The following is a 20,599-nucleotide window of genomic DNA, read 5'->3' as shown; positions in this document are numbered from 1 at the left end:
TTCTATCAGTCCATATGACACAAAATCAGTTACACAGTTGTACCTTACTTGAAAGCACCACACTTGTCTGAACCACATTTCCCAGAGAGCAATAGTGAGTGACCTGACTAATTGGAGGACCACAACAGGAAGCAGAGGTTCGCTTTAGGAAGTGAGCAGAGCCTCTCTAATGCACTGGATCATGAGAAGATAGGACAAGGGAAGCAATAGCCAAAAAGTGAGTTTTTTTTAAGTGTTGTGGAAACTTTGGTATCCAAGGGACATTTTGTGAAGACATTAAGGACCTTAGGCACCTGGCAACGCTTTGTAGAAGGGAACTTCAGAGTGGGAATTAGAGCTTAGAGCTTATAATTTGGAGAGAGCTGGGTTTTATTTGGTTTTGTTTTATTTTTCCTCACACTATTAATACTATAATAAACCCTATTTGTTTCCTTACACCTGCTTTTGTATGTCTGTTTACTGACTTCCACCTATTAAAAGATTATTGCTAAGGCACAAAACATAACGCTACAGTGCATGTCTGTGAATATGCATATTTTCAGTTGACATGGTGGTGTGGTGGCTAGTGCTACAGCGTCACATTTCTTGGGTCATGGGTTTAATTGTGGCCTGGGGTGACATTAAAGGTGTGGTCCAGCTGGGCGTCACCTCCCAGAGACCCCCTCCCAGGATGAATACTTACCTACAATGTATGGATGTACTGTATGTTTCTGTTTCAGTAACAGTCATCAAATGTGCTGAGAGATTCATTCTGTACTGAGTGAAACAATGTCAGTGAGGTTTTTATTATTTTTTATGTACTGTATGTATACCTGTGTATACAACAAAGATCACTGGTTAAAGAATGGGATATGGACAATATGGAAAAAGACGAATCCCCATCTGCATTGCACTGCATCCTGGACTTTCATCACTGTAAAGGTCCCCTACAGGGTTTTGACAGCTCCCAAAGAGCAATTAAAGAAGGTCTTAATCATTACAAAATCACTCATTCCTGACAGGCCATTCAGGGGCTGGTGTTTAACATACTATCAGACAGAAAACAAAAACAACATCTGTGAAAAGAGCAGTGGGCACTCCACCTCTAACTTCAGTGACTTCCCAAAAGGGAGTCTGTTGAAACGTCATAATAGCAGACCTTTTCTTTCTGGACATGACATGCTGGGACTCAGGGTTAAAGGTGAATTTGTCTCCATCTGTTGATATTTCAGCTGCTACTCTTTCAGTTCAAAGAAGCCAATCTGATTGTTTACTCTTTTTTCTGTAAGCATATATAAGTCCATTCTGATTCAGTTTGTATCATTTAAATTGCTTAGAACATGGCTAATTTAAGTTAAAACTTAAGTGGATGGTAGCTAATCTTTGCAGGACCTTTTTTATTTTCCATAGATAAAAAAGTGTTCTCATTTTTTAATTTCTAGTAAGACCTTTTATTTTCTTACAAACGTTCTGTAGCCTAAACTGTTGCTTAGTGTAATACAAAGTAATATTTTCACATCATACTTTTTTAACATTGACATTACAAGTCCTTCAGATGAGACGTAAAACTGAGGTCCTGACTCTCTGTGGTCATTAAAAATCCCAGGGCGTTTCTCGAAAAGTGTAGGGGTGTAACCCTGGCATCCTGGCCAAATTTCCCATTGGCCCTTACCAATCATGGCCTCCTAATAATCCCCATCTATGAATTGGCTACATTACTCTGCTCTCCTCCCCACTGATAGCTGATGTGTGGTGAGTGTTCTGGCGCACTATGGCTACCATCGCATCATCCAGGTGGATGCTGCACATTGGTGGTGGTGGAGGGGAGTCCCCATTACCTGTAAAGGTAATGAGTGGAGTGTCCAGAAAAGTGCTATATAAGTGTAAGCAATTATTATTATTATTAAGCATACGGTTTAGATTTTTCACTAATGGTGAAAACACAATTTTCACAGGCATCTACTGTATGCTAATGCTTTGTTGTTGTTTTTTGTGCCACAAATTGCATGGGCTAAACATTCACTAACTTACGGACAATTACGGTTGAATGAAGTACACTGTATTTTTTTTTTGCTAGTATAAAAGTAAGGGGACAAGGTGGGTGATAGTGGCGCAGTGGTTAGCATTGCTGCTTTTCATCTGTGTGGCCCAGGGTTTGGATCTGGGGGTCCAGTGTGTGTGGACTTTGTATATTTTCCTTTTGTTCATTTGGGTTTCCTCCAGGTGCTCTGGTTTCCTCCCACAGACCCAAGACACACTGTTAGATTACTTGGCTTCTAGGAAAATTGGCTCAGGTGTGTGAATGTTCTTGTCTGTATCTGTGTCTGTGCTGTTTGTTGGACTGAAGTCCTGTCCAAGGTGTATCCTGCCTTGTATCCATTGCTTGCTAGGACAGGCTCTGCTTTGTGACAATGTATTGGTTAGAGCAATAAGAAAACACTAACAGTAAGGCTTAATACTCTTTTCTACTGTATGTATTTTATATAGTACATCTAGGAAATGTTATAACTATATCAGCACTTTAACACTAACAGTGGCTGTCTATTCTGGCATTACAAGCCTGGACTTGAAAGAAAGAGGTACTGTATCTGCATGCACAATGTTTTCTTTGAGGAAGCAATAAGCATATTTCAACAGAGATTAGTAAACAAGTGAAGAGCCTTCCTTGCATTATGCTCATAGGGTTGTTGGCTTCTCATTATTAATAAACACATTGTTGCGGAACACACTTTTGAAATCCCAGACAGATGATAAGACAAGCCTGCATAATCAGAAGCTCACTCAGGAGATAACTGCATATGAGTAAAGAATATAATAAATATAAATATAATAAAGAAAAATATCATAAAGAATGTACTAATATAGAATAAAATACTAAAGAATATAATAAATAAGAATATGAGTATTGTCAAAACATAATTCTATTGTCTAATGAGTATTGTCTGAAATATTGCCAGACTATGTTCAATGTTACTGCTAACTGTTGCTGAAAAGCTGACCCACACATTCGTCTTCTCCCGATTTAATTACTGTAATGCTGTACTTTCTGGGGTTTCTAAATCCACATTGAACAAACTCCAGTACATGCAAAATTCAGCAGCCAGAATCCTGACAAGGTCTTGTGAAGTGATCACATTACTCCTATCCTGGAGTCCTTTCACTGGCTCTGCATGGCTTGTGTATTTTTGTTGTTGTCATTCTGTAAAGCATTTGAGGAGCCACCTTTAAATGTACAAGATAAAATAAAGTGTATTCTCATTCTCATTCTTATTCTCATTCTTATTTGAAGTGTTGGGAAAGCCGTCCCTGCTCAAATAAATCCACTCACTCTTTACAAAATTTGCATAATGAGTAAATACCAGGAGCACATTTTCATTTATTATTAATCTATTCCTTTTTTGGGGTGGGGGGTTAGTTCTGCTAACCCACATGTTTTGGATCTTGGGTTTGCTTCTGGTCTGGGGCCCCCCACTGTGCAGAAAATGCATGTTTTTCTTGTGGAGCTTCTCAGCTGTTAGCTGAGGTAATTGGTGTCTGAATTGTCCCCATGAGTTCCAGCAATGGACTGAAATCTTGTCTAGGGTGTAGTCTTTCCTGGTCCCCTACACTTGGGATAAACTCTGGGTTGCTGCAATCCCTTGCAGGAGTGAACAGCTTTCTTTTGTAATCATTTGTGTGCAATAATATATTGCCAGGCATATTGAATCAACAGAACAGATTGAAAGGCTGATGTGCTAATGACAAATGTATTGCAATTAAAATATCTAAGACTACCCGCCCCTCAAGGAATGCATCAGTCTTGATGTAAGGAAGTCCCATTGAAGAACGTGGGCAGCAGAGATTTGTTTTTTGCTGGTTGTATGATGTTTTTACACTACAGGTGGGATATTATTATACAAATGGTTCATTGTGTGGTGCTGATTTCATAGTGATGTTCTGGATAACAAAATGTTCAGAGTGATCCTTATTCCTTGCTCATGTTCACATGTGCAAAACAATGACTATTACTTGTCCTCAGAGAAAATACAGGTACAAATAGTGAGGCTGTCTTCTCTTTTGGTTATAAAAACGTTGTTGACAGCTAAACGTGCAAGTGAATACTAATGAAGCAATTTCTGTCACATAATTGCCCCTCTGCATTGTTCCAGATGAAGGACTTTTTGGCTTGGAGATGGAGCTAAGCAATTTCCTTGGTCATAAAGAAAGTTGGCAGAATAAAAATGTGTGTCTGAGCAATTAGAGAATTCAGTGCTCACAGCACTTCTGCAGTGAAATGGAGCTGTTGTTGAGAAACCCCTAACCCCCTGACTCAGTACAAATCTCACACTCCTGTACTGTGTGCAAGGCTTATTCAAAATACAGGAATTAAGTTTTCTGCTCCCTTGTCAGTCCCTCTGTCTCTCATCTCAGTGGTGCTGGATACAGAGAGGTCATTCCATTTGGTTCACATTTAAGGTGTTTTTCTAGCTGATAGAGTTTCCTGATAAGGAACAACTCCCAATGCTCACCAGCCACCCTAATAAATGGTCATCTCTGGCGCCTTACTGTCTGGGAGATTCCAAGGGAGAGTCTCATCCCAGGTGGTTTACAACCCTAAGGTCAGAGTGCATTGTTACTCATCATCCACCTCGATCAGCCAATAAGGAACTGGTAGGGCAGGGTAACCCCACGTGGGTCTCGGATACCCACGAACCTTTCAACCAATGAACGACCGTAGTTGCTCCAGGTAAAACAGGCAGCACACGGCCCAGAGGGTGCTCCTCCAGGACATTCTCAGACTCATCTCGGACAATCACACAATGGCCAGTGTGTCAAGCCTGCCACTGTTTCTTTGTGTCCACGGGAGATCTGAATCCACACAGATTGGATGAGTATTCAACCTTCTGCATTACAGCTCGAGAATTCAATTGTTAACTCAACCCCAGTTGATATCAATTTAATTCCTGTGAGTGATGTACTTGCCTTTGAGTATCTAGTGTAGAAGTTGTAATCTAAGTTCATTTATGAAATGGTATAAATGAATGGTATACTGAATGTATGTCCCTCTTGGTTTGTAACTCTTCATGAATGAATATATACCTTTTGTATTCTGCTAACCCTCACTGATAAGATCTGTTATGTTTGTGCATATTTTATGTATTAATAAATGTATTGTCGTGTATTAGTATCCGTGTGTGTGCGTTGCTGAGTTATTCCGCAAGGTCAGTTTTCTAAAAGCCATCAAAAAATCATTTTGTGACTTACTGCTACAATTAATAATTGTCCCAGTAAATGCACAAAACCCCTACATTTACTGGTGCCTCATGAGAGGATGCCTACAACTGTCAAGCTCATTATTAATGAAACACTTATCCTTCATTGAGAAATGATTAGTAAAAGGCTTTCACAATAACAACAATAGCATATTAGCATCTTTTCAGTAGGTCTTATTGTACTTCGTCAAACAGAAATTTTAAGATGTCCATATCGCTTAGTAGAAGACATCACTTGGTTTAAAAGAATAGGTTTTTAGCTTTGTTTTGTCTTGGTACTGTTCATGGGGTGTACCCACAGTGATCATTAAATATACCTATATATTTTTAAAAATATATAAATATAAATATAGTACATTTTCTGGACATTGATTACATTTTAATCATTATTTTGATAAATTTCATTTAATAAAAATACTTTAATAATTTAATAATTATAATAATACTTATTGTTGTGTCTGACAGACCAGTTGATGGGGAGGTTCAAGTGTGATGGTCTGGGCAGGAGTATGTAGTCACTGCAAAACTACACTCTACTTCTAGTAATAGGATGGCATCCTTATTGCATAACACTACACTAATCAAGAGGTGGGACTCATTGCCCTTCTTGCTGGTCATCCTGAAGTGACAACATTCTAGCAGGACATGTCCTCATGTTCCTCATGCAACAACATTTTTCTGGCAAGGTGAGTATGCCAATATGTGAATCAACATATTGAACTTACTTCATGTTTGTTCAATAAAATGTAAATCTGCCAGAAACAAAAAATTGTGATTGTTTTGATGACTGATTTCTTTTTGTAGAAAGATAATTTTGAGGTTTGGTTCAGTGTATTTCATATATGAATAGTTACTTCCATTAAAAGTGTTTATACATGTGTCTGTTAACACTGCACAATGAAGCTGTAGGATAAAGGAGGCCAAGACAAGACCATGAAATATCATTATTAGTGAGAATTCACTGATCCTGTTTTATCAAAGGCTTGCCAATGAGTGTTTTCATTGTAATACCTTTGGGAGCAATTGGATTAAGCAAAATCCTGAATAGCAGGATGTGCTCAGCTTCATTACCAACAGAATGAATCAACGGTTTCTTAGTATTGTCTGTAATTCCTTTATCTGTCTAAATAATAGAACATCATTTCAGGATGCCAATTGATATGGTACTTTTACTGTACATGATTCTTGTGTGTACTGTACATGAGTCATACTGAATACTTAATCTACTCAGTGGTAACATCCTGCATTAATACAAAAAACATCCTGTATACAGTATATAGTTTATCACAGTTCAATCACAGGAAGCAGATGGACAGAAGACTCTTCAAACAAGAATATTCTCACACAGTATTTTACTTTATAATCATAAAATTGAAATACATTTTTTAAAGAGAAATGAGACATCCCTTTTTAATTTTCAGAAAAGACTAAATAGATTACTTGATTATAGCATAATTCCACAATTTTGGTGGTGAAAATGTGAAACTGGGAAAAATGTAGCCTTTCACCCCCTGGCACTGCAGCATCAACATAATACTTCTCTTATTAGATTGTGTATCTTCTCTGTTTGCCTTCTCAGTTTGGCCACTTTGCAAGGATAAGCATACTATTGTCTTTTAATGCCTTCTCACCTCTATAGCTTTGAAAAATAAAGCAATTAACACTTGCTTCATTTACATGATCTTAGATAACTGTAACGGACACGGACTGGAATCCGTGTCAGATATTGTAGAAGACCCTATGCGATGCGGTAAGAGCTGGAGAAAACAGGAGGCGTGGTAAAAAGGAACACACAGGGGTTTAATAGTGCACAAAATAATAGTGACCGTCCGTGAGACAGTGTACGGGGAAGACAAAACGGCATCCAAATCCAAACGGGTCCAAGGGCAGGTCAAAGCACGGTCCGAAAGTCCATCAACTAGAAATCGATCCTGGAACGCGACAAAGTTAAAATCCCCGGGAGGGGGGAGCACACAGACAAACGAAACATGGAGGTCCAAGGGTGACGGGGCGAGATCCTCCAGACCCCGGGCTCAGGAAGCGGGAGGTGTCGGGGATGAGGCCTATGCCCTCAGGAGACGGACGTAGGGTTTCCTGGTGCTAGGCGGGCCTCGCGACATCTTTTCCTAATGATGAGCCCCGAGGACTGGAGGAGCTGGTCTTTAAATAATAAGACTAAAAGGGTACACCTGGAGAGCTAAATGACACGAACAATAATGGGAGCAGTGGAGCGCCCTCTAGGGAGGGATGTCGGGCGTGACAATAACCTGACAACTTCCTATGAAGGGAAAGGAACAATGTCAATGTTCAGAACCATTTTTCCAAAGACATTATTCATGATATCCCAAACTCTAACTTTAGTTCCACCTCTAACCCTAAACATCCATGACATCTGTCATGATTGTAAGTCCCTCCTATTAAGGGCGCTCTGGCTCTTTCTTGTTTCTGTTGATTTTTTGCACCTGCCTCCTGTTCCAGCCAGACGCTCCTACCATTCTGTGTCCAGCTTTAGAAGATGGATGCCCAGAATCACAAGATCGTCCTGACCATCGTGGTACGGGGCTTGGAGCGCCTGGCCCCGTTATCCCTTTTTATCTCCCCGTACCTACACTGGATCCCGCTCTGGTTTTTTAATTTTGTCATTTCTGTCGAGGATGGATTACCCGGTTCTGGACTTTTGCTCCCACTCTGGATTTCCCTTCGGAATCCCTTGGACTTTCGCCTGGACCACGCCGCCCCGAGCACCAGTGCATTGTCGACACAAGCCCCTGTTCATCTACCAGCCCCGTTCCTAGTCTTCTCTCCCCCGTGTTTGTTTCACTCCCTTTCCGGTTTCTGCCGTCTGCATAGGGTCCTGATTAACGCTTCATGACAACATCTGACAAATATTGTGAAACTGTGAAAGGAGGGTCACAATAGGCCACTTGATCTAGGCGAGTCTCTGGCCAACAGACATAACCCAAGCAAGCAGTTTGGTTCAAATTATACATTTTATTTACAGTGCAGACTTTCATTACCATGAAAAAAAAAACTAAACTTCACGGTATTCCTGGCTAAACTTCTTGAGTCCCTTACTATGCAGCTCGGCAGTTAGCTGTTTACTTGCTTTAATATTATCAAAGCTTAGGAGTCACACAGACTCCCAAACAGTCCCAACAGTCAGTATTCACAGTTTCTCTGCTGTTCTTGAATCCCAAGAACTTGGTCAGAATCTCACACAGTTTCTCCCCCCCCCCACTTGGCCACCTGCACTGCCTGACCCAGGAAGCCTCACCTTCCTGGTTAATAAATGTTCTCCTGTCAAATTCCCTTTTTTGGGCTCGCCAGGTTAAGCGCACCAGCAGCTCATTCCCCAAAAGCTTCTGTGGTTTATCTGGTGATGCAGACAAGGCAGCCATTTTGTTTGGAACAGCTATACCCTCACAGTATTATAATGAAAACCTATTGTATGTACCTTTTTTTGAACAATAGTTATTATAGTATCATACTGTATGTGCCCTTTGTGAAACTGTTGTGCTGGCTATACTGTATAAGACAGAGTTCAAATAAACCCTGCTCACATTTTATTGCCTAGTCAGAGTTTCAGAAGAAGTGCAGTAACCAGTAGGGAAAATATGTACAGTACATGTTGATTGATGGGAACGGTGCTGGTGTTAAAGGTAAATGCAATGTTTTGCAATGTTTAGTAAAAGAAATAACTGTTCAGGGATGAGGGTACCTGGGTTAGAAATAAATATGTTTGAGAAATAGCAAAGAAACAGCAAGGAAATATGAATTATATTGATTCCATTTGACCCTGGTTATTGTAGAAAATTTACTGAAAAAGATTGTGATTTGTGGGACCTGATATTTTCGGAACCTAAAGGCATGTGAGGTAAAAATAATGTTTTTCTTTTACTACAGGTACTGTACTATAGGTGTTTTTTTAATCAACAAAGTGAGTATGTTGACTCCTTTTTTAATTAAAGTTCAGCTGGTGCTTTTTGTAAAATAAACTGCCAAAGATTTAATGGCATTTCTGCGTCACTCTTCTTATTAATACTCTTGTTGATTGAACACAGAATCCTAAAGAAAATCCAAGGCCTTCTACAGGACAGATTGACTTCAGTATGACCATGTCAGAAGGTCAGAAATTCAATCACAGAAATGGCTGCACCAACCCTTTTTTGAGAAAACAGGATCAGACAGCAAAGACACACACTACTACAAATTACATTCCATAGCTGTTTTCACTTAAAGATTTTGGAATATTTGTTGATTTGTACTGTTCTATGCAGCATTTAAGACATTAAAGTGTTTCATTCAATTAAAAGAAAATACTTTTTCCGCTTTAGTTTGAGATTTGGTCTTGGTTGATGGTATTGATAAAGCAAATTATCCTTATTTTTACACACATGACATTTCTGCTTTCTTGACATATAACTGTTCAAAACTGTTAATTGCAATTAAATGACTGTATCAGCGTCAATGCATACTATATAATCAACCCCAGTTTGAGAAATGGAAAATGTAAAAGTACAATGGTAAATGTACTTTTTTAATCAAATGGGAGATTAAAAGTAATTGAGTGGTAAAGAGCTTGTTTGCTTTATTCATTCCTGCTGCACTGGCACATTTCTGGTGGAGTGCATTTAAACTCCTACAGCTGTCATGTGTAATGGATTGCAGGGTGAGTCAAGTAGCTGCCTCATCACATCTGTACGCTATGATAAGGAAACAAAGTTGTGAGTATCTTTCACATCAGAACAGAAAAATAAAGGGCTAGTGTTCTTGCTGGGAATGGAAGGTGTGGAGCTATTCTCTTACAAGAAAAAAAAAACCTGCATATTTATTAGCAAATTTTGATTTAGGTAAGAGGATATACAGCAACTGTGGTCAGCAAAACCCCAAAGATCTGGGCTTTCTTTGTTAATATGCATGTGCATACAATTCCTAAGGTAAGATTTTCTTTCAAACGTTTGCCTTTAGGGCAATTTAAGCAACTTCCCCTTTTGGAGCAATGCAGTGTAAGTAAAAATGGAAGAAACACATCATTGATATCATTGAAATAACACTTTTCCTGCACATAATTTCTGCCCTAAAACACAGCCATGCCATCAAAAACTATTTATGTTTTGCAGGAATCCTAACCCTAACCCTAGCTTTGGGTTTGCGCTAGGTTAGGGCTAGGGTTCAGAATTTCTTCAAAGAATTAGTGCAACCTTCCACTCATTTGAGTGCAAAATATGCAGTACTTACTGAAACAGAATATTTGTCAGAAATGGTTAAACAAACACTCCAAACGAAAGAGAACGTACCAACAAGAGTAAAATTCTATATTTTCACAAGTGTTCTACTATTGTTGGATGGTGATCACAATGAGCTTGGTTTTGGGCTTACATTACAGTACTGTAGATACATTGTTTACTCCATGATACAGGCTTCTACTTTTTACGAAGGACTTATTGTCTTCCAAATGAACTTGGTTGCCAGTAGAGTAATTGAAGAGAAGTGTTAGTGCTTGAAACTTTCAATAGTTAGGGAAAAGTCCTTGCAATATCATTTATAAAATGTATTGCAAGGACTTTTGCAAATGTATTGCAAGGAAGTAAATGGACAAGACATGTCAGGGTCATGTACTGTATTTTTCCTTAAACATTTCTAATTTATCAAAAAAATGAAACAGCTGTAACACGTGGTTTCCTATCCCTGTCCACATAGTTAAATATCATATTTCTGTTTTAGTTAAAATCTTATTTTTCTTTTGATGTTTTTGTCACAAGTGCTTAAAAGTTTAAAAAATACTGCATTTAGTACATTGAGAGAGTCTTTATTATCCCCAATGGGACAATTTGTTATATTTACTTAAGCTATATCAGTATTTCAAGGTTAGGTGGATTTGCTTTTATTCTAAAGTGATGTACACTTTCTTATAGGAAATTTAGATTCTTTTAAAGTAAAATGTTATTCCTGAATTAATAAAGGTAAGATTGGGAGGAAATGGCCATTCCAGGTAAGTTCTTTACTCAGATTTTATTCTAATTAAAGAATTATACATCTTACTAATCATGTTATCATTTGGGTCCCTTTAAAAGTCTGCCTTTAGTAACCTGAGCCCGGAATTAAGTGGTCCTCCAATCCCATTACAAGGAAGCAGTATATTAATGAGTGTAAAAGCTGTTTCGTCATTCGGAGACTGTGGCTTTTATCTTTTGAAAAGCAATATTCATCACATTTTGTTCCACAATTGTAACTGCTTTCACAAGCGTTTGGTCCACTGTAACATTTAATTCAGTTATGTACAATATAAACAGATTTAATACACTGCATTTCTTTCAGCAAATGTGTCCCTATGTTATAACATAATCCCACTAAGAGCTACTTTGGCTCTCAGCCACTGTGCACACACAGTTACTCTTTGATCTCCTAGCTGATGAGTGGGATGAAACCACTGTTTTCAAAACCTTCTTTTCCTCTCTCTAAGTCACACATAGGGTATTAATATTTTAGACTGCCTCACTTTCCAGGTGAACATGTAGTGTGCATGTATCTAAAATGACACATGAACAAGATAACGTTTACTTCCGATATTTGAAAATCCCAGACTGCAAACATCCATCACTTAATGTAAGATTCCACAATAATGTTTCATCAATGATGGGTGTGGCAGAAGCTTTCTGTAATTTCTTCTGTAATGTTGTGGATTTCTGACCTTTTGACTTGCCATCATAGTGGGGTCAGTCTTCCCTTTCACAAGCCTTAGTTTTCATCTGAAAACTCTTTATGGTCAGTGAACAGGAGAATAAGTGGAATGTATGGATGGCACTGACACAAAGCAAAGCCTTTAAACCAGTGATAGCACATTTCACATGTGCTTGCTTCTGGTCATTCAAATGGAACAACAAAGAACAAACTAATTATTTTTACTTAAAGTCCCACCGACAGACCAGAGGAATTTAAAAAATAAAACAACTGAGTTTACAACCTAAGCTATAGTGTTGCTGGTGTTCTATTGTTTAAGTTTTATTTTTTAATCACCAGTTTCATGTTCAAACTGTAGAGCAAAGTCATTTCTCACTCCAATGTTTGCTTTAGAATGCACTCAGCAAGTGTATCTTAACATACTGGAACAGCCAAAAACCTTATCGGCTTCAAATAGTCTCATAAGTACAGTACAAGTACAAGTACAGTACTTGTAAAAATGTACCATCCCATCCTTTTGAAGTCTCTCACTGAAGTTGCATATTATTATAAATAGTTATTAAATAATCCTTTAGATTGGATTAATAATAAAAACATAAGAAAGGTCTAGAAACGAGGAGTTCGGGATATTCGGCCAATCTTGCTCGTTGCGTGATTAGTAGAAAATCTTAAATTACATCCAGCCATTTCCTAATGGTGCCCAGAGTTTGTGCCTCAAGCAGCTGGCTGGGATGCCTGTTCCAGATACCCACAACTATTTGTGTAACAAAGTGTTTCCACCCAAAATGAATTCCCCTTAAAGGTTAATTGAGTCTTAATTTCTCAGACCGATTATTAAAATTACAAACGAAATTAATTGACAATATTGCAAAATTGACGAATTCTGAATTAAGTACAAGATTGTGAATTTTGTGAAGGTACTACAGAATATGGTCAAAATGTTGTGGCAAACCATTGGTCTTGACATGGGCATGAGCGAGAGTTTAACATGAAGTGAAGCTGCCCTTCCTGCTCATAAGTCACTGTAAGGATTAATGTAATATGATGAATGAGAAAATAAGTACAGTTTGTGCAGCAGACTTTTCAATACAATTGAAATTGAAATGGTGTTTAACGGGAAAATCATCTCAAAGTTGAGAGCAATATTTCTGTTGGATCAACAGAGATGTACAGTATTCATAAGCCTGCTTGTTTACAATATACTGTACAATAAAAGGGTCGCTACGTGTCACCGGAAGCTTTGTTGCCTCGTTCTGAATCGCAGACAATGACAGCAATATGGGGCTATGCATATCTGAAAATTTCATCTATTTTGTGATGTAAATTGGCAGTTTAATAAGTTACTGTGTACATTTTACTTTTATTATAGCTTTAAATTCACTCATCAACGGTGATTCTTTCTATCCCTTAAATATAAAAATAGCGTTGCATTTACCCTTTAAGTTTTCAATATTGTCTTCTTGATCTTGATTCACTACTCTCTGTGAAATATTCCTCGAGGTTTAAACTCATTAGTATTTTCTGTTAATCTCCTCTGTTCCAGACTAAAAAGATTTATCTCCCTCAACCTGTCCAAATATGACATCTCCATTATACCAGAATTCTAAGATCAAATAAGATACAGCTTAGTTTTCCTTTTTTGAGGCATGTGAAGATATCTTTCCATTACATATGTTCAGATAGGGATCCCTCTCTGAGAATATACAGTGGTTTCAGAATGGAAGTAAGCAAAACTTGGTGTTAAAAGGAGAAGTAGCCTTTACCTTGTATTGATTATGGATCCACCACAAATTTTTAATTTGCAATGGAACTGAATATTCTTATTTTTTATATTATTCATGTTAGTGTCAAAACAGCTTATCTTAGTCACAGTCCTCGATTAAATGTGTTTCTAGAAGTTTCTTTGGAGGTTGTAATTCTGAGCTACTGAACAACCCAAATTGTCCAAAAACGTTTCCAGCTACCTTTAGAATTTTCTTTGTATTATTCTGTCTAATGAAAATATGGGATCTTTCAAAGTTAATATCATAGCTGTTGTGAATTGGTTGGTTTCCCAATAGAAATGTTGTCCCTTTATTTTCTGTCTCTGCAGGTAGCGTCGTGTACTTGGGAATGATGGTAGGGGCATTCTTCTGGGGCGGCCTGGCTGACAAAGTGGGCCGGAGGCAGTCACTTCTAATCTGTATGTCTGTCAATGGATTCTTCGCTTTCCTCTCCTCCTTCGTTCAGGGCTACGGATTTTTCCTCCTCTGTCGGTCAATTTCAGGATTTGGGTAAGTGTTTTTGCCCCAAGATACTTTGTACTTGAGTGTTGTCTTGGGAGAATGAATGAAGTGCTGTACGAACAGCAACAGATATTCCAATGCTGTTTGTAATGTGTGGATTTCTTTGTTAATTAGAAAAATTTGAACTTTAGCTTAAGATTGAGGAGAATATTGTAAACAAACAAAAACAAGACAAGATATTGTTTCATGCATAAGGAATTACAAGGTTTAAATATTATTGACTTGTGAGGAATACTGCAATGATACCACTATAAATATTTTCATTTGTTTTGAAACTCTGTTTTAACATGCATTGGCCATATTACAGTATGTACTGTATAAGAGGTTATTATACAAGTTTTCAGCACTCACACGATAGAAATGGTTGTTACTTACCTCAAATTCAGAATATTTATATTTGCTCTGCATTATACAGTAGCTCACTTGAAGAGATGGTTCTTGATTTGTGCACAGGGCTATTCCAGTTTGTGCTAGCCAAATCCAAACAGTTGTGGTTCTGAAGCTAAGAAAGAACTTAAATTAAAAAAGGAGAATAATTTAAAATAATAGACTGCAAGCATTAGAAATTATGTTTTTGGATGATGTGTGGTTCTTAGTTTCTGAGAGGAACTACTTAAAAAGACTGCTAGAGTGGCCTCAGTCTTACAATAAGTCAAGAATTGCTTTCAGTGCAAATTTCCTTTGCCTTCATAACTTTTCCCCAGTTACTGCCTGTCATTTATTTGAGGTTAAGGAACAAGCAGTGCCTATTTTTGCTGTCTGGCACAAGACCATAGCTAAAATGGGAAATAAAAAAGTCTGCATAGCTAAGTAAATGTGCGTCATTGCATTTCAATATTAATTTAATTCATTTGGCTGTTCTTGTCCTTGCTTCTAAATGGTTTTTTGCTTGCCAAAACAGGACCTGCCAACTCTCTGACTTATGGCTGTGATAGCATGAGGGCAATTAAGAGAATTCGTAGCAACTGTCAAGAACAGAAAGTAATTCTTGGACACTTTTTAAAAGTCTTCAATCTTTCTTCAATATGCATTGTACATACAGTAAACAAAGCAAATCCAGCCTCATTAGCATAATGCAATTCCACATTCAGAAAAGTAGGAACCATGTTAGAAATTAAACTCCTTAAAGCAAGAAAAGCATTCTAAAGCACTCCATAAAGAAAGGATTATACAAATAAGGCAGTCTAAAAGATAGTAGCTGTCTGAAAAAGGTAATGATTTTCCAAACAAAATATACTTAAATTTAAAACAAGAACACAGTTTCAGTTTCAAAGGTCCAACTCATACAGTATATTTTCTTGTATTATTTTGTAACTGTCGATTTAAGTTTTTTCTCCTTCTCTGCCCATCTGGACACCCTGTAATGTCTGTCAGTGTAATTGTTTAAATTATCACTTGCATTGATTTTCAGCAGAAGACAGGGCATGACTCTATACACTTGTAGATTATCTTTCATTTTCTTCTTTTTACCTTAGCTGTTCACTAAAAAAATAAATGACTGTTAAAATTAAAGCTGTTGGATACTTTGCATTTCCAAACTACAATGAGGAACAAAGAAATAGAAATTTTCCACTCTACATCATAGTGCATTCATTCTTCCATAATTGTATTAATTTGCTGTAATAAATGCTATTCATGCTTTCTCCTAAGGCTAGTTATATGAATTGTTACATTTTTTAAACTTCATTACAATCTGTACTTTAGGGTTGACAAAGTAAAGCAAATGGAACAGTTTAAGTTCTATTATCAGTCTAATATAAGTCATTTGGTGCTATACTGTAACAAACAGCTGACATACTGTACAGTTTGTACTAGCCGGTTACAGCGTGGTGATGGCACCGCCCTCTACTCCCCTGCACAGAACAGGGATGTTGGCCACCAAGGCTGGGGAAGGCCTTCTTTAGCTCAGCTGGCAATATCCCCGTTAAATAATGCCAGAGACCCAGGTTTGATCCTGAGGCAGGGGACGAATTGGGAGTGGCAAGGGCAGAAACCACAAGAAACTTGCTGCTCAATTCGAGGTGGAGCTAATGTGAAGAATGTAGCTATGTTTTGCACAAAGGAGGACAAAGTTCTGACAATACCAAGAGTAGGTCTTGGCTTCAGCTTAATAATGCACCTATTGATGCCTTTTGCACAGAAAGAGATATTGACAACTTGATTGAGACATCTAAAAGCCATAAACACTACTGTTGTAATAATAATGAACGGGATAACTTTAAATCCATTACAAACAATAAATGCTTTATTTTCTAGCCAGTGAATAAAGATGGTGACTGTGCTTTTAATGACTAAAACATTATTTGATCCTATGCTTTATACAAAACTACAAGGCGATTCTTTTCCTAACTTTAAGTCAGAAATTATTTCTCTTCAGTTTGAACTGGTTATCATTCAGAGTTTGAACATACAGGTAAATACTTGAATAACCTAAATCCATATTGTACAGTATGTTGTGCCCAATGTACAAGAAACATTAGTAGATCAACCAGGAAGTCTTATAGTTACAGGCAGCTCTTTAATGGAACAGTTCTCTGTTTATATAGATCTGAATTTAACACCATTAGTGAAAAATTTGACTTCTTATCTTAAAGATACTGTGGATGTTCTTGAACATTCATTTAACTTAAAGTTAGAAGGGCACTACTGTATATGCTTTTGGTTGTACTAGAGGTCATTATTTACATTTCCCCATAATAAAGGTTAAGCATCAGTTTAATATAATGAGTCATTAATCAAAATTGGTGATACTTATAATCTTCCCATTAGTGTTTTGGGATTTGTATTCTTACAAAAAATTAATTGATATATGAACACAATGTTTAATTACACAAACTGTGTTTTCTCATGATAGGCTAAGTGCATTTTTAGACTCTAGGGTTACATAGTATCGAAGTGAGAAACATAATGCCCATTCTATTAGACCTACTGATACAGTACAAATAGCTTTTTTTCACTTGCTGCAAGCTATCATACCATGTCTTTAAAAAAGGACTACTGCACACTCAGATCCCTGGAGTGAAACATATTTGTACATAAGATGATTATTTTGAATTAGGAGCTAACAAATTGCCGGTATACAGTATATACTAAACAAAATACAGTACATCCTAGAGGCTGCCTAAATGAGACCCTAAGTAAATGCATTCAAATATAAATCCTTGCATAAAGACTATGAAGACTAATCCTGCTTGTGTTTACCTCATTACATATTCTTTGGAAATACTGTACAAAAGTTACAAGGAAACATTGACTTGTCTTATCTTCTTAGTTTTGTACTAGTATCATGCAATATACTGTTAGAGGCCAAAATTGATGAATGATTCATTATTATAATGCAATATAAACTGTTTACATAGAGATTTTACTGTGAATTCGTCTGTGAAGTCAACTACTAATAGAAATTTATCCTTGTTATATATGTCTAGTTTCATAATTCCATAATTGTCTCATGTGCTTTGTACTGTGTATTTGTAGCTGTGCTATTTCATTGAATACCTTGATTAATTACTAGACGATAGACTTGCCTGACATTGGTTCTGCTGAATATGGTTATATGAACTATACTGATGTAGTCACTTGGCAGCACAAAGGAAAGCTGAAACATTTGCATGCTTTTCGCTCTACAGCATATCTTGAGCATGTGTCTGTGATGATTAAAAAGGTTATTATACTGTATCTGTTCAGTTCTGGCATTTCCAGGTCTGTTTTTTTGCCTTTTTATTTGGTGCCTCATTTGTTGGTGATTGCAAAAATGTACAGTATATACTGTAAGAAGTGGAGTCCAGCAAATCTTCCAGAGAGAAGTAACGTTTGACAAAGGAACTCATTGCCATCCGTGTTGAAGTATGGAGTCAGATCATCCTTCATTTTTTCTCCACTTCAGATAATCCTTGATTTATTCTCCACTAAATGTGGTAGACACAGGATACTGCCCAGTTTATGAAAGTAATACTTTCAGTCTGAACATGTCCCATTTTTGGCAGCTTATCAATTTCTGTTGCCCTAGGATGGCAGCCTGTGTTAACCACTGAAGCTCTGCCTGTGAATGAATAAAAATGTGCTCACAGTGAAGAAAATACAAATGCTCCCGTGTCAATCTGGCTAGGGGGGGCAAAGGTCATACATCTTGAAATATCCTTGACCAGTACAATCAATTTGGTATGCTTATCCAAATCAGCCTGATTCCCATCTTCCAAAGCAGTGCACTTAGTCTAACACAAAAATCATTCTTTTCAAGTAATTTTGAAATTAAAATTTTTCATCTTGTATTTTGGAAAAAAATATTGATCATGTACTTGTGTGAAAAGTATCACATATGTACACGATAGCTTTGATGGTTCAGTAATTTAACCATTAAATATTAAAACAGACTGTTTCATTTCTAGCTGTGTGGTGTTCCATGTTACAGGAAGGTGTTCTGCTGTTATACACTTAATTGATGAATGTGTCTGTATAAACATATAGAATATCCAGTTGTGCATAAAATCTTCAACACAATCAGGACTTACAATATATACATTTTATGAGCATAAATGATTTGCTCAGCCTCCACTAGTGTTTTCTACTACTATTAAAAATTGAATTCTGTTACTGTAATACAGCTTAATTTATATACGTAGTAATCCTGAACAAAAAAAATATCAGACTATTTAAAAAGCTCAATATAGGCAAACTATAGATGAAGGCAAATGTGAAATATTATAGAAGCTAATCCATCACATTTATCAATTAAATATAATTGGGAAATTGACAGGTGTTCTTCATCATTAACATTATTTCTTCTAAAATACAGATGTATAATAAAGGATCAAATTAAAGTAGATAACATTTCAGTAGAAGATCATAAAAGAATTGTTTCTGTGAAACAAGCTGAAATATAATGCAATTTGATCCTGTAGGAGCAAAATAATATTGTTTTGTTTCCATAGTGCAAAAAGACCTTTGCCCAGCAGTGAACATGGGGACATAAATAAATGTGTGTTGTCTGCTCTCTTACTTACTGTATATTCTCACAGCAGCTTAAACTAAACATACTGTATGCTATTAACACAATAAAATCAGTTTTCACAGAGCAGGTAATTGTACTTGTAGCTCAGGTGGTCAACACAATTTGTAGTTGGTGGGAGCAGTTTTCTGTATTACCTTAAAACATAACTAGAAAAGAATGAGGATTAATTTGTGCTTCTTTCTTTTATGAAAACTTCAACATGCTGACCATTACATTCTGATTGTACACTCATTGAACAGGGTTCAGTGTTCTACAAAAATTTATCATATTCTCACAACTTTCATGTTAATTGAATGCCTTCACAAGATTGCATGGTATTTGTAATCTTGATGGTCATGCGCTACTGTACATACAAACATCCATGTGGTCAAATATTGAAACTGATACTGGAATCCTTATCATCAAAAACACAACGTGTCTGTTTTGATGAATAATAGGGTGAGAAAGAGTGAGTGAATAAGTGAATAGCACAATTATCAAACACTAATACACTGGTTTAGCTTCTCAGTTTTTTACCATCATGCAGGTACAGTAAATGGTTGACTTTGATGTCGCTGTATAGATGAATAGTCTTATTTTATTTACATTTCAAATAAGAGTTTAATCAATGAAACTGATGGTACAATATATGCCTGTATCTCCTATGAAGGCACCACTATTGTTCTCTAAATCACCATTATATGTTATTCACATACTGTTAGTGCTTGCCTGTAGTACAGCACATCAACTGATGATTGGCTTATTTAGACCAATTTTCCCCCAGACCCCATCTGGACTGTGTACCCTGTCTTAACTCAAGTCACATTGCATTGTTAGACAAGGCAACAAACATTTGATGCTATTACACATGTAATGGCGTTCTGTTAATGTCACATGTCTCAAATCATACATCTTTAAATTTTCACGTTAATCATTCCGTTTCCTTGTTAGCATTGATATCCTTTTTGCTATCTCATTTTGTAGCATCATTTTGAATGATTAAACAGTAAAAAAGTTTTAAACCTACCAAGGACCCACTCAGGTTTGACCATGTAATGAGTGGCATTATTCCCAGGATGCTATGCATGTAGCACAATTTAATATATACAATACTAAACTCCACCCTGTCCCCGGAGACATCATCATCTGACATAATTTATACTGTGATGTAAGATGAATGCTTTTACACATATTATATGCAGCAGAATAAATAACCTAACCTATCATGTCAAACAAGCTGGTCCTCTGGGATCTTTAACTTCATCTTTCTAGAAGATAAGGTTTTGTCAATAGTCTTCCAGTGAGCTGAGTGGGCCACACAACTTCTCTTGTTTCTAACCTTTCTTATCTTCCTATTTTTCTGATGGAAGAACCTATATTGTTCATAAGGCCATATGTAATTGAATATACTG

General features: G+C 36.9%; 1 protein-coding gene across 1 annotated transcript in view; it reads left to right on the top strand.

The window, feature by feature from the left end:
• The window catches only part of sv2ca (synaptic vesicle glycoprotein 2Ca), a 101,302-nt gene that overhangs the window by 40,570 nt on the left and 40,133 nt on the right, over positions 1-20,599 (top strand). Inside the window, exon 3 of the mRNA XM_088629645.1 lies at positions 14,005-14,185. Coding sequence (XP_088485771.1) covers positions 14,005-14,185 — 181 coding nt within the window. The remainder of the gene's footprint in view (positions 1-14,004; positions 14,186-20,599) is intronic.

The sequence above is a fragment of the Lepisosteus platostomus genome, chromosome 4 (genome assembly GCF_059453375.1).
Source record: "Lepisosteus platostomus isolate fLepPlt1 chromosome 4, fLepPlt1.hap1, whole genome shotgun sequence".
Classification (NCBI taxonomy): Eukaryota; Metazoa; Chordata; class Actinopteri; order Semionotiformes; family Lepisosteidae; genus Lepisosteus; species Lepisosteus platostomus.
The sequence above is the reverse complement of the archived record's forward strand: the minus strand, read 5'-3'. Positions and strand labels throughout refer to the sequence as shown.